At 47.0% G+C, this 12,654-nt stretch overlaps 1 protein-coding gene across 1 annotated transcript in view; it reads left to right on the forward strand.

The window, feature by feature from the left end:
* The window catches only part of SGPP2 (sphingosine-1-phosphate phosphatase 2), a 58,420-nt gene that overhangs the window by 8,497 nt on the left and 37,269 nt on the right, over positions 1-12,654 (forward strand). Inside the window, exon 2 of the mRNA XM_084847112.1 lies at positions 10,797-10,955. Coding sequence (XP_084703238.1) covers positions 10,797-10,955 — 159 coding nt within the window. The remainder of the gene's footprint in view (positions 1-10,796; positions 10,956-12,654) is intronic.

Raw genomic sequence — 12,654 nt, forward strand, 5'->3', positions numbered from 1 at the left:
AAAAGTCTAAAGAGCTAAAATGCCTGGGAAAATAAAAAGGTCTTCACCTGGCGCTGGAAAGAAGACAATATAGGTGCCAGGCAAACCTCACTAGGAAGCTCATTCCACAGCTGGGGTGCCACAGCAGAAAAAGCCCTCCTAGTAGCCACCTACCTCACTTCCTTTGGCAGGGGCTCACAGAGAAGGGCCACTGAGGATGATCGTAAGGTCTGGGCAGGCACATATGGGAGGAGGCGATCCTTCAGATAACCTGGCCTCAGGCCGTTAAGGGCTTTGAATGTTAACACCAGCACTTTGAATCGGGCCTGGAAATGGACTGGCAGCCAGTGCAGCTGGAAAAGTACTGGCATAATATGAGCTCGTTGGCCAGTCCCTGTTAACAATCTTGCTGCCCTATTTTGGACTAGCTGAAGTTTCTGGACCGTTTTCAAAGGCAGCCCCATATATAACGCATTGCAGTAATCCAGATGAGAAGTTTTCAGAGCATGGGTCACTGTAGCTAGGCTATCTCTGTCCAGATAAGGGCGTAGTTGGTATGCCAGCCTAAGCTGATAAAAAGTGCTCCGTGCCACTGAGTTCACCTGTGCCTCAAGTGACAGTTCTGGATCCAAGAGTACCCCCAGACTACGAACCTGATCCTTTAGGGGGAGTGCAACCCCGTCCAGAACAGGTTGAATATCACCTAGCTGGGCAGACAAACCACCCACTAACAGTACCTCCGTCTTGTCTGGAGTGAGTTTCAGTTTATTGGCCCTCATCCAGTCTATTACTTTCCCCAGGCCCTGATTCAGAACAGCCACTGCCTCACCTGGTTTTGATGAGAAAGAGAGGTAGAGCTGGGTGTCATCTGCATATTGATGGCACTTCAGCCCACACCTCCGGATAACCTCCCCCAGCAATTTCATGTAGATGTTAAACAGCATGGGGGATAAATAGAGCCCTGTGGAGCCCCATGGCACAATTGCCATGGCACAGAGCAATAATCCCCCAGCACCACCTTCTGGAATCGGCCATCCAAGTAGGAGCGAACCACTGCAGTGCAGTGCCTCCAACTCCCAACCCAGACAACCTCTCCAGAAGGATACCATAGTCGATGGTATTGAAAGCCGCTGAGAGGTCCAGGAGAATCAACAGGTCACACTCCCCCTGCCCCTCTCCTGGCAGAGGTCATCCCACAGGGTGACCAAGGCAGTTTCCATTGCAAAACCAGGCCTGAAGCCCGATTGAAATGGATCTAGATAATCTGTTTCATTCAAGAGTGCCTGGAGCTGCCCTGCAACCATCCACTCAGGCACCTTGCCCAAGAAGGGGATGTTGGCCACTGGCCTATAATTGTTAACATTCTCCGGGTCCAGGTTAGGTTTTTTCAGGAGTGGTCTGATTACCACCTCTTTTAAAGCAGCCAGCACCACTCCCTCTCTCAAGGAGGAATTTACAACCTCCTGGACCCAGCCGAACATCCCCTCCTTATTTGATTTAATAAGCCATGAAGGGCAAGGGTCAAGCACACAAGCGGTCAATAGGACTTGGCCAAGCACCTTGTCCGCATCCTCAGGCCTCAATAACGGAAACTCATCCAATAGAACTGGACCAGATGGTGCTCTGAACACTCTACCAATGGAACTGCATTAGTCATGGTGTCCAATTCATAACGAATCTGAGTGACTTTATCTTCAAAGTAATGTGCAAACTCATCACAGCATGCAACCGAGGGTTCCACAGTCTCTCTCCCTGGCCCAGATCGTAGCAGGTCATGAACCACTCAGAAAAGCTCCACTGGATGACAATGAGAAGATGCAATACTGGTGGAAAAGAAATCTCTCTTTGCCACCCTCACCGCCACAGAGTAGGCTCAATAATGCTCTCTAACCTGTGTTTGGTCAGACTCAGCACGAGTTTTCCTCCCCCTGCATTCTAGCCATCTCCCCTCTTGCTTCATTGCCCTCAGCTCAGGTGTATACCAAGGAGCTGCCTGGGCTCTGCTCAAAGGGAGAGGGCGCTTGGGCGCAATTATGTCAACTGCCTGCGTCATCTCTGCATTCCACAGAGTGACCTGGGCTTCGACAGGAGCACCAGCCATACCAGCAGGAAAATCCCCCAGAGCCCTCTGGAATCCATTAGCCTCCAGGGGCGGACCATTTTAATAGGTCCCACACACTTGCAGAGGGGGAAGGCTACCAAGAGTCTGTTTAGCCTTGAGAAGAGAAGACTGAGGGGAGATATGATAGCACTCTTCAAGTACTGGAGAGGTTGTCCCAGAGAGGAAGGCCAGGATCTCTTTTCAATCATCCCAGAGTGCAGGACATGGAATAATGGGCTCAAGTTACAGGAAGCCAGATTCCAGCAACATCAGGAAAAACTTCCTGACTGTTAGAGCAATACAACAATGGAACCAATGACCTAGGGAGGTGGTGGGCTCTCCCACACTGGAGGCATTCAAGATGAAATTGGACAGCCATCTGTCAGGGATGCTCTGACTTGGATTCCTGCATTGAGCAGGGGGTTGGTCGCGATGGTCTTATAGGCCCCTTCCAACCCTACTGTTCTATGATTCTAAGGTCCTGGGCCAACAACTTGGTGTTCAGAATGTTGCTTGTTCTGTTCTGACACTGCTTTTGATTGGCTCCAGCAAAATCTCACAAGCTCTAGAGTATAGCTACACAGATATGGGGGAATAAGTTTCCATAAATATCCTTGCTAATGGCTTTCATGCCTGAGTATCCTACTTAAGTGCAGCGAACAGAACCAAGACTGCTAGTCATGGAATCCTGCAGCTTAATTATAATATGTGTGATGTATTATTATTATTTTTATTAAACTATGTTTTCTACTAAGCGGCCACTCAGAATAGTCTACTCTCCAATCACGGTGCACATGAATACTGTGGGTTTCAGTGCCATGACCTCATTCAATTACTCTGTCTTTAACTCTTCATATTCATTGTTGAAATTATTGGGTTGCTTTTCCTTCTGGAGATAAGTTCAGTCTGGTACTGCTTGTAACCAGTTCAGGTGGTAAATTATTAAATGCCCCTTATGAAATATTAAAGATATCAAGTGTCTTCAGTTGGTTAAGCTCAACCATTTTTAGATTATCATTTGTGAGCCTCCCAAAACATTGTTGTATACATCTGTTTCACCATGCCTTTAGAAACAGAAGTATGTTGAGTTTAGGGATGTCCGCTGCTGAATCAATGTATGCGCTTTGCATTCCATGGTGGAGGCTTGTGCTGTTAAGAGAGCCTGCAGTCCTTGTTTTGCATCAGTTTTCAAAGGAACAGGTTGTTGTGAAATTAACCTGTGGGGAAACCCCATCTACTCTGCCATGATGTCTTTGGAAGAATGGTGATTGGTTGTATCAACTGAGATTTCAGTTCTGGAATTAAATATGGCAAGCTGAAATCAGTGCTATCTGGATACAGCCCTTGAAATAATGTGTGGCTTACTATTCATCAGTGGTGAAGCTTCTTCCAAAGTTTTGTTGCTGCCAGTCAGGTGTAATATCTCTGCATGGAATCTTCATGCGCATCACATCACCGTTGAAGTTTATTTCCCAATGGATTCCTGGAGAAAAGCACAAAGGCTTAATCAGTGTTAATGATGCAAAGTGCTTATGTCTGGAGGCTGTTCAAATAAATCATTAAAAATGTATTCCAAACCCAGCTGTCCTGCCTTTTCCCCTCTTAGTCTTTGTTCTGACAGCATACAACAGCCTTTCCCAACCTGGTGCCCTCCAGATGTGGGGGACTATAGCTTCCATCTGGCTGGCTGGGGATCATGGAAGCTGTATTCCAACACATCTAGTGAGTACCAGGTTGGGGAAGGCTGGCATGCAGCCTCGGTTTTCCCTTTGTTTGGAGAGGTTTCCCCACAGCCCCTTATTAGCCCTTGATTTCCTTACCTCGCCCCCTTTTCCTCACTTTCTCATCTTCTCTACCTGCCCTTCCGTCATGCTGTAGTTTCATAGTCAGTGCCCTTCCAACCCTTTCTCCACACGCTGCTGAACTTTCTGCCCATGCACTTTGTTTTTATTTGTAAATGACATAATTATCATGCCCTTCCTCCAAGGAACTCTGTGTTTGTGTTTGAACAAATGGTTCCTTCACTTTATCCTCACAATAAGTCCTATGGAGAGAGAACTGGCTCAAGGTTACCCAGGAAAATTTGCAGCTGAAATAGACTGGAACCCAGGTTTCCCTGGGCTATAACCAGTATACCACATCAGCTCACTTCATTACCTCCAGTTCCCATTCATTATTCTGTTCCCATTTAGCTTTACAATCCCTGCCTGTGCACATCTCCTCCTACGAAGGTCATTTTTTCCTAGCCCAACAAGCTATAGATGATGTAATAGGAAGCAATGATGGGTAGAGCTGGCACTGTCTCCAGGTGGGCCTTACATGGAGGCTAACCTATGTGCGTTCCTCTCTTGTTACCACTGCCTTCCTCCCATGCAGTCCTGGATTGATTCCCCATAGCCGGCAGGGCTTGGTTGTCTTCTCTGCCACCCAAGCCACCCGTTAGACTTGACCGGAACCATCTCTTGTTCACCTTTAGCTTTAAAGACAATTGGTCTATCACTGACTCTGCTGGGAACTAGAGTGCGTGGGAAGATCCATACCTCCACACCCCATTTCCATGCAGGATGGGAGTCCTGACAGCCTACTGAATGACTGCTTGGTAGGCTTCTGGGAGCCTGATTCTGCAGGGATTCTGCACACAGAGAGAGCCATCATGCACGCCCTGTTTCCCTGCAGAAACCGGGCATGAAAGGGGAGCAGCAGGAGGGAGTGGATTGGGGGTCAGGGCACCCATGGCAGGCCACATAGTAGCCCATGGGTTGCCCATCCCTGCTTTTTCCATTCTGCTTTTGTATTTCCTTCCCATTTATCATATTTCTATTTCTTTCATTTATTACCTTCCCTGAAGGAGCTTGAAGTGATGTACATTTATTTATTTGTTTGTTTGATTTGTACCCCACCTTTCTACCAAGAAAATAGCACTCTAGGCAGCTTAAAATCATAGACAAATAAAATTTGATTAAAACAATAACATTATTATATTGAATGGCGTCTCTTGTGTTCTTCATAGAATCACAGAATAGTAGGGTTGGAAGGGGTCTACAAGACCATCGAGTCCAACCCCCTGCTCAAAGCAGGAATCCAAGTCAGAGCATCCCTGACAGATGGCCATTCAGCCCCATCTTGAAGCTATTCTTCCTTTGTGCTATGACATTAAAAATTATCCATTATCAGACCCTCCTAATTGTGTTTGAACTTGGTGTCTCAGTGCCAGCCTTTAGAGATACACAAGCTGGGAACGTGGCTTCCGTATCGCACAATTTTTCCAGTTGGTGCCCAGTGCCATATGCTGTGCAGACAGGCAGGCACCGTGGGTTGTGGCTAGCACAGAGGCAAGTATGTGTTCAAGAACAGCAAAACTGTTTGGAGAGTGAATTGGATCACAGTAGGCATAAAACCTGCCATGGCTTGCTTCTTTGTATTCGAAAATATTAACCAGTTGTTTGACATACTTCTAACAACTTGTGTCTAAAAAACCGCCAATACCCCGTAGAGTCCATTTTTCTATATTGTCAAACATGAACATGATCCATTGCAAGAACAGATCTTTAGGTCCTTCGTGACATTTAGTGGATCAAATTTAGACACTTCCAAGACTCAATAGGTTGTAATAAGGTTATAATAAGCCTTAGAGTGCCTCTAGACAGAGGGCTCCCAATTATTTATTATTTTATTTAATAGATGTATATACTGCTTACCATATTTTAAAAATATCTCTAAATGGTTAGAAGACATTTTTAGCTATTCTCTCATTTCTTCCTGAACAGATTTTCCATAGAAAGAAAAAAGAAAAAGGTAAGAAAAATGGCGTCATGTGGCCCATGGAGGGCTAGGTGGGACGGCCATCCAGCCCCCAGCCCATTATGGTTGCCTGCCTCTGCATTAAGAGATGGCACAAGACACTTCAGGAACCCAAAGCTTAGTTTCATAAGACTGAATAAAAGCAAGACGTGCACAAGGCATTTGTCTTGATACTTCACCCCTGATGTCATTTGGTTCCCGGAAGCTGCATCAGGAACTGGCTTTCCCTGCCTGCATCTTCTCCCACTGGGAAACAAATGCAGTGCAGATGAAGCCATCGCTCCCCCACTTTCCTTGTTATCTCCAATCTGTGACTGGAGATAACAAAAAGATTCCGCTGAACACTCATTGGGAGGGGGAGCAGCATGCAGGAGATTCTTGGGATTACTCTCCCAACTTCTTCAGAAACTCCCCAGTATCCAGGGGATGGGGTGGGAGTGGGCAGGACCCGCAGGAGAGTCCAAGCCTCTGCAGGCCAGACAGGCAACCTCTGTGGGCCAGAGGTTGCTCTCCCGTTTTTTAAATGATTGGGAGTGAGAGAACTTACCAAAAAAAGTCATTAATCGTTTCGTAGTGGCTAATCATTTGTTGTTGAGGCTGCTTATCCAGTCTGGCTTTCAGTTTGCATGAATGTACCATTGCTGAAGTCGTGCTCCAGTAGTGTGTCTACCTCTTATTTGTTTGTTCCACCTCTCCTGTGTAAAATAAGCCATCTTGTAAATGGAATATGTACGAATACACACTGTGGTGAAATACTGTTGTTGCTAGGAAGGAAAGCATAAACAATTGAGGTGCCTCCAAAGTCCATCACTATGTTTTGGAAGAGGGAAGAAAATATTATCTCTGATAAGTAAATTTAATTCATACTCTCGGGTGATGCATTCATAGACACGAATTTGTCTGGTTTGTGGTTGAAGAACTCCGTTCCCAGCTTTAATCCTTCCATAGTTCACTGAAATGAAACTGAGCTTTCCCAGATACAGTTAAGTTAGCAGATAATGAAGATCTGATTTGTCAAGTGACACTCTCTCATCTTGTCCTTGTTGTAGAATCATTTCAGATGGGGCAGTTGCGCATGGGAAGCTGTGGGAAGCAAGAGGATGCACATTTTTGTGGATTGTCACATTTTGTGTGGATTGTCACACGATTGGCCATGTTTTCTTCCCAGTACATGTATCACAGTGGTGCTGAACCTCAGGCCCATGGACTGAATCTGGCTCTCCAAGGTTCCCCAGAAGGCCAGGCTCCCTTCCTCTGGCCCCATGCCCTTTCTCTCAACCCCTGCTCCTTTGGTTGTTTCCCAGGATTTGTGCAGGGCTTTTTCCCCATTCTGAAAGGTTGAAATGCCTCTCCCAAAGCTTAATTACTGGCAGTAAGAGCTTTGGGCTAAAATACACAGGGTTTTAAAAATATATGTTTCTGGTATTTTTGCCCTGCCTGCCCCTTTTGCCTTTGACTCCACTCACCCCTGGAATGTGGCCTCCAAGAGCTTCTCTGGAATGAAATTCGGCCTTCAGGTAGAAAGAGGTTCAACACTCCCAGTGGAGCACGTACATGATCTATTCTATTTGGTGATTTGCACAGAGGGGGAAAGTGTTTATGCAAACTATGGTTAAAAGGTGATTTGCACAGAGGGGGAAAGTGTTTATGCAAACTATGGTTATGAACCCTTGTCATAAACCTGTAGTGTTTGAAACAGATTTTAGTGAAAGCGGCTGGAGAGGGAACAGGGCCATCAGGATGCACTAGGCTTTGAGGAGGCATCTCTTAGCAAACCCAGATCTTGGAGTCTTATTGAGGGCATTTCCCTTGATATGATTTAAACAGACATCCCTGTGGCAAGTGATCCCTTCTCATCAGTGGAGGCTGCTGGCTCCAATGTCAGTGGGGTGGTGAATCTGCTCCGGGTTTCAGTCAGAACTCTACAGAAGTTATCCAAGGTGTGCATTGGATAACTTGGATAGTTCCTGTAGAGTTCTGACTGGTTCTGACAGAAACCCAGAGCAGATTCACCACCCCACTGACATCGGAGCCACCAGCCTCCACTGCCCCTCATCCATAACATTCTAAAACATGCTGTGTGCGCATGTGCGTGCTGGGAGTTGCAGTCCAACATATCTGGAGAGCAGCAGGTTGGGGAAGACTGTTCTAAAATGACGTATCACAATACCAAGTCATGAGCTTCCACATGAGCTCCTTTGGCAACGGAGGGGTGACTTACTGTACGATGGCAGCGATTCATGTGATTAGCAGCTCTAACCGCTGTGGCAGGGGTCACTTGCTGCAGAAAATCTCTTCTCAGTGACTGAACTCTAGCGGCCATAATGTGGACTAGGCACGTTGCCAACTGCTGGATGCAATCAGTGGATGCATTTTTGTTACATAAATGGCAGATATGGGGACTGTGGTGATGGCGTAGAGTGGCAGTTAGAAGGGGAAATCTAACTCTGCCTCGCCCAGTTCCAGACAAAGTTTTTATGGAAACATCACCTTTCCTCATTCAGAGAACTTTATTTTGGGGGACAAGGGGAGGTTCAGGTTACGTCATTGCCTTCCACTCATAACCTTCCCCTATTTTCTTCCCGACTTTTTCCTTGCTGCAGAAAATCCATTTAGAAAAAGAAAAAGCTGGAATTGTTGCATGGTGCTTTGTGATTGGAAAGGCTGGGAGCTCCTCCTCTGGAAGCACCCACAGTTAGGGTGGCCAGGTGTCCTGCTTGACAGAGGACAGTCCTCTGTTTTTGGATTGCTGGCAGAGGACAGTCCTTCATTTGAAGGTGTCCTCTATTTGATGGGCTACCCAGTCCGAGTCTGGTTTGAAGTCAAAGAACCATAAGAAAGGGAGAGAAAGAGCCTTGGAGTTGCCTGTCAACATTTTGCTTCCAGACAGCAGACTGAGCAGGGACACAGGTCACCTAGTCAGTCTTCTCCCCTATGGTGAGCTGACTTTTAATTCTGTTTAAATTCTAGTTGTTATTTCTAAATTTGCACGTATATATAGATTTGTATATGAAAATGTTATGTTAAACAGTGCCCTCTTTTGGGGTGATTCGTAAGTGGCCGCAGTTCCCACAGAAATCTCTCTGAAGCTGCTATTTGCATTTCAGGCAAAGCCTCCAGTGGTGGCAATAGCAGCTTCCCATGAAATGCAAATAGATGCTTTGGGGAGGTGATTTTTGTCGGACCATGGTAGGGGGAGGCAGAGTTAAATTTCTCTCCCTTGCCCCCCAAGTCACAAGGTTTCCCAGGCTTCCCTGTGACTGCTAATTACATAACAAAAAGGCGCATGTTAATTGCCTTCACACAACTAACCTTGTGTCTAGGCTGATCCTTGGAACATAAAGACTGCCTATCTTTCCAGAGTTCCACCTAGTCCAGCTTCCTGTTTTCAAAACTGGCCCGTCAGATGCCCAGTGAAGCTCAGATTCCAGTAGTGGCAACTTACACTGTCCTCTTAAATCACACTGATGAGGCAGGAGTGACAGTGGGGAGGTATTCTGCTCTGCATTGAGAGGGTAGTGTTTGCATCTGCTTTGCAACTATCCATTCCTCCTTACACAGGCCTGTCATATGCTTTGAGAGCGATTGGCTGTTTGTTTGGGAAAGCAGTTTTCCATTTTGTTTTCCAAGCAGCAGTCCCCATTCCATCAGAAGCAACATGGGAGAGGCTTCTGGTTAGGAAAATTAAAGAAAACAGCTTCTTCTCTGCCCCTACTGCACCCAGACAAGCTTTCACATGTGCATAAAAGGGTTCCCTAGATGATGGGCATAATTGATATTCTGTGAGCAGATTAATACTTCCTTTATGATAAAGTAAATATTGGTTGTGTGTGTGTTGTCTAGAGGAAAAAACCATCAGTGACATGATGGTCTTTGGAACATCTCTCTTAAGAAGATCCAATAAAGATGGAACTTAAAAAGGTGGCCCCTCATAGGCTTTTGTTCTTGTCTAATACTAATACAGCCAGTGTCACAGCCAGATTTTGAGGAGGCCATGAGCAAGATGCTCTCCAGGGGATACACATACACACCACCCTGGTGCTTTGCTGCCCTGCTTTGTCACTGCCCTGGCTCATCCTGGCTGCAGACTCCTGCCTGTCCCTTATCAGGCAGCAGAAAAGAAATGAATGGGTCCCCTTTTGGTTTTTTTCAAACCTTTTACATAGGATTCCAAGTGTAGTGTACTTCCAGCATTCCACAGAAGCCCAGGTGGTCTCCTGGGCCACTTCCCTGCCAGTGCCTCACTCTGAGGAAGGACCCCCCCAGAGCAAGTCTTTTGAGACAGTGACAGGCATTACTACCGGGGGGGGGGGTGCCACAGTTGTCGTCATCATCATTGTTGTGTGTGTGTGGGGGGGGGACAGAACACAGGGTGGCAGCCCCTCCTCCTGCCTTAGGTGGCAGGAGATTTTGCTCCAGGCCAGCCTCTGGGCCATGACAACAGCAGATGTGCCTGGAGCTTCACTCCTCAGTGTATCTGGCCTCTGTTTAAAGTTTTGAAAAACAGCAACACAAAAGACTGCCCCTATTAGCACTATTTGGGGGCTCTCCAGACTGTGGGATGGTGGAGCAGTGTCCCATGGTCCAGCCCTAGCAGTGTCATTGAATAGCAGAGGGAAAACTGAAGGAAAATATCTCAGTCCTGTTCCTTCTTATAAATCAATATAACGCTTACATTGCTATCTTCCTTGATATATTAGAGATTCATTATTTGCTTACTAGGCTAGGCAGAAAATGCCTCACTCCCCTTCAGTCAATTAAAGCGCTAGTGTTAGAAATTGAACTTTATATGGAAAGAGAAATTGTTCAAATAACGAATTAGTTTATGGAGATCTACAAGCAGTTGAAACAGTGAATGTAGCATTTGATTTCACCTAACAGATTTGCTAACATGTAAAAAATCATTCTCTCTTAGGACTGCTTACAGGAGTATGTTGTAAAGAATTATTTCTACTACTACCTGTTCAAGATTTCAGCTGCAATGGGTCAAGAAGTTTTCTACATTACATTCCTTCCATTCACTTACTGGAGCATTAACCCATATGTTGCTAGAAGGCTGATAATTTTGTGGTCTGTAAGTATTGCTTATATTATTATTGTATATTATATACTGACAAGTTATTGTAACATTACTAGTTATTTTTCCTCTAGCTTTCCGGTTGTTAATCAAGCTGTATAATTTTACATATGTGATAAAATAATCTAAACTATAAAATTGTGTGTGTCATCTTCTGAAAAAGTAGTGTTTTAAAATGCTTATTTTAAAAGTTCATTAGATGAGAACATAAGAAGAGCCATGCTGGATCAGTCCAAGGGTCCATCTAGTTCAGCATTCTGTTCACACGGTGGCCAACAAGCTGCTCACAGGAAACCCTGACCCATGGTCCTGCTGGGAGTGCTGATGCTGGAAGGGATGGTGCCCTGTCCCTCCTCTGTGTCCTGTGGCACCTGCCCCAGCCCCAGCCTCTTTGCCTTTGCCTCTCTCACTTGCCCCACCAGGAGTTCTCCCCACAAAGTCCATCTTTGAGGTGGGGACGCACATGCTGGCCAACATGTACACCCTCTCATGGCATAGGTGCTCCACCCCCCATGCTAGGCCATCCCTCAGTCTCGTCGCCATTTCCTGCACATCTGGCACAAAGTGCCTGCCTGTGATGGGATCCCCAGCATCCAGAAACTTGCCATCTGTTTTTGGAGATGCCTGGCTACAGGGATCATCTGGCTGAGGAGGGCAGTGCCTGTGTTCAGGGTCTTGGTGGCCTCAGGGAATGGCTTGAGGACCACCCCAAGCTGGGATATGGCATCCCACTGCTGCCTGCCCACTGGTGCCGGGATGCCAGTGTCCCCAGTCCTTGACACCTTGTGAACAGCACACTGCTGCTCCACCATACACTCCAACCTGAGGTAGGTGGAGTTCCAGCATGTTGCCACATCCTGCACCAGCCTGTGCTGCAGGAGCCCCAACTGCTCCTGCTTCTCCTGCAGCAGCTACTACCCTTGACGCTGTGGTGGAAGCGCCCAGGCACCTTCCTGCAGCTCTCCAACAGATAATGGATGCCAAACAGGGGCATGGGTGATACACCTTGGTGCTGCCCATACCACGTGAATGCCTCACGGTCAGGTTGAAGATGTGCACAATGCAGAAGATGCCCTTAAATCTGCCCTCCCACTCAGCCTTCACCATGTTGGCTCCCCCCGTCCGTGACCATGTAACTGGGTGAGCTGGTGCCCAGCCAGCCACCCCTCTGCCGTGTGGTTCATGGCCTCCATAATCTCTGCTGCTATGTGGGACTGGTCCATGACTTGTGTGTGAAGGAGGGCCTAGCAGAACCCGTCCTTCCAGGGCCAGAACTGCTGGCTGCTACCGACCCTGTGGCTGCCCACCGGTGAGCCGTCAGGGACAAGAAAGCCCCAGGGCATGGTCTGAAGGCACATGAGGCAGCCACCTTGCTGCAGCTAAGCAGGTTTGGTTCTGGTCAGTGCTTGGAGGGGAGACTACCTGGGAACCACATGTAGCCACCTTGAGTTCCATGATGGAAGAAAGGTGGAAAAATAAATAAATAAGCAAGCAAGCAAGCAAGCGCTCCACCCTTGCTGGACCAAATGTCCTAGGTGAAGTGCACCATCTGTAACTCTGCCTGGTGCAGACAGGCCAGCACTCTCCCTGCATGCCCAGTAGAGGGAGGGTACCACCCACCTGCTAAGGGTGGTACAACACAGCAGCTTACAGTAGGGCACCACAAGGGCCATCAGCCTCTTGGACCCCCCATTTT

This window comes from Heloderma suspectum, chromosome 3, assembly GCF_057233095.1.
Source record: "Heloderma suspectum isolate Gila_16-S chromosome 3, 16-S_ref, whole genome shotgun sequence".
Classification (NCBI taxonomy): Eukaryota; Metazoa; Chordata; class Lepidosauria; order Squamata; family Helodermatidae; genus Heloderma; species Heloderma suspectum.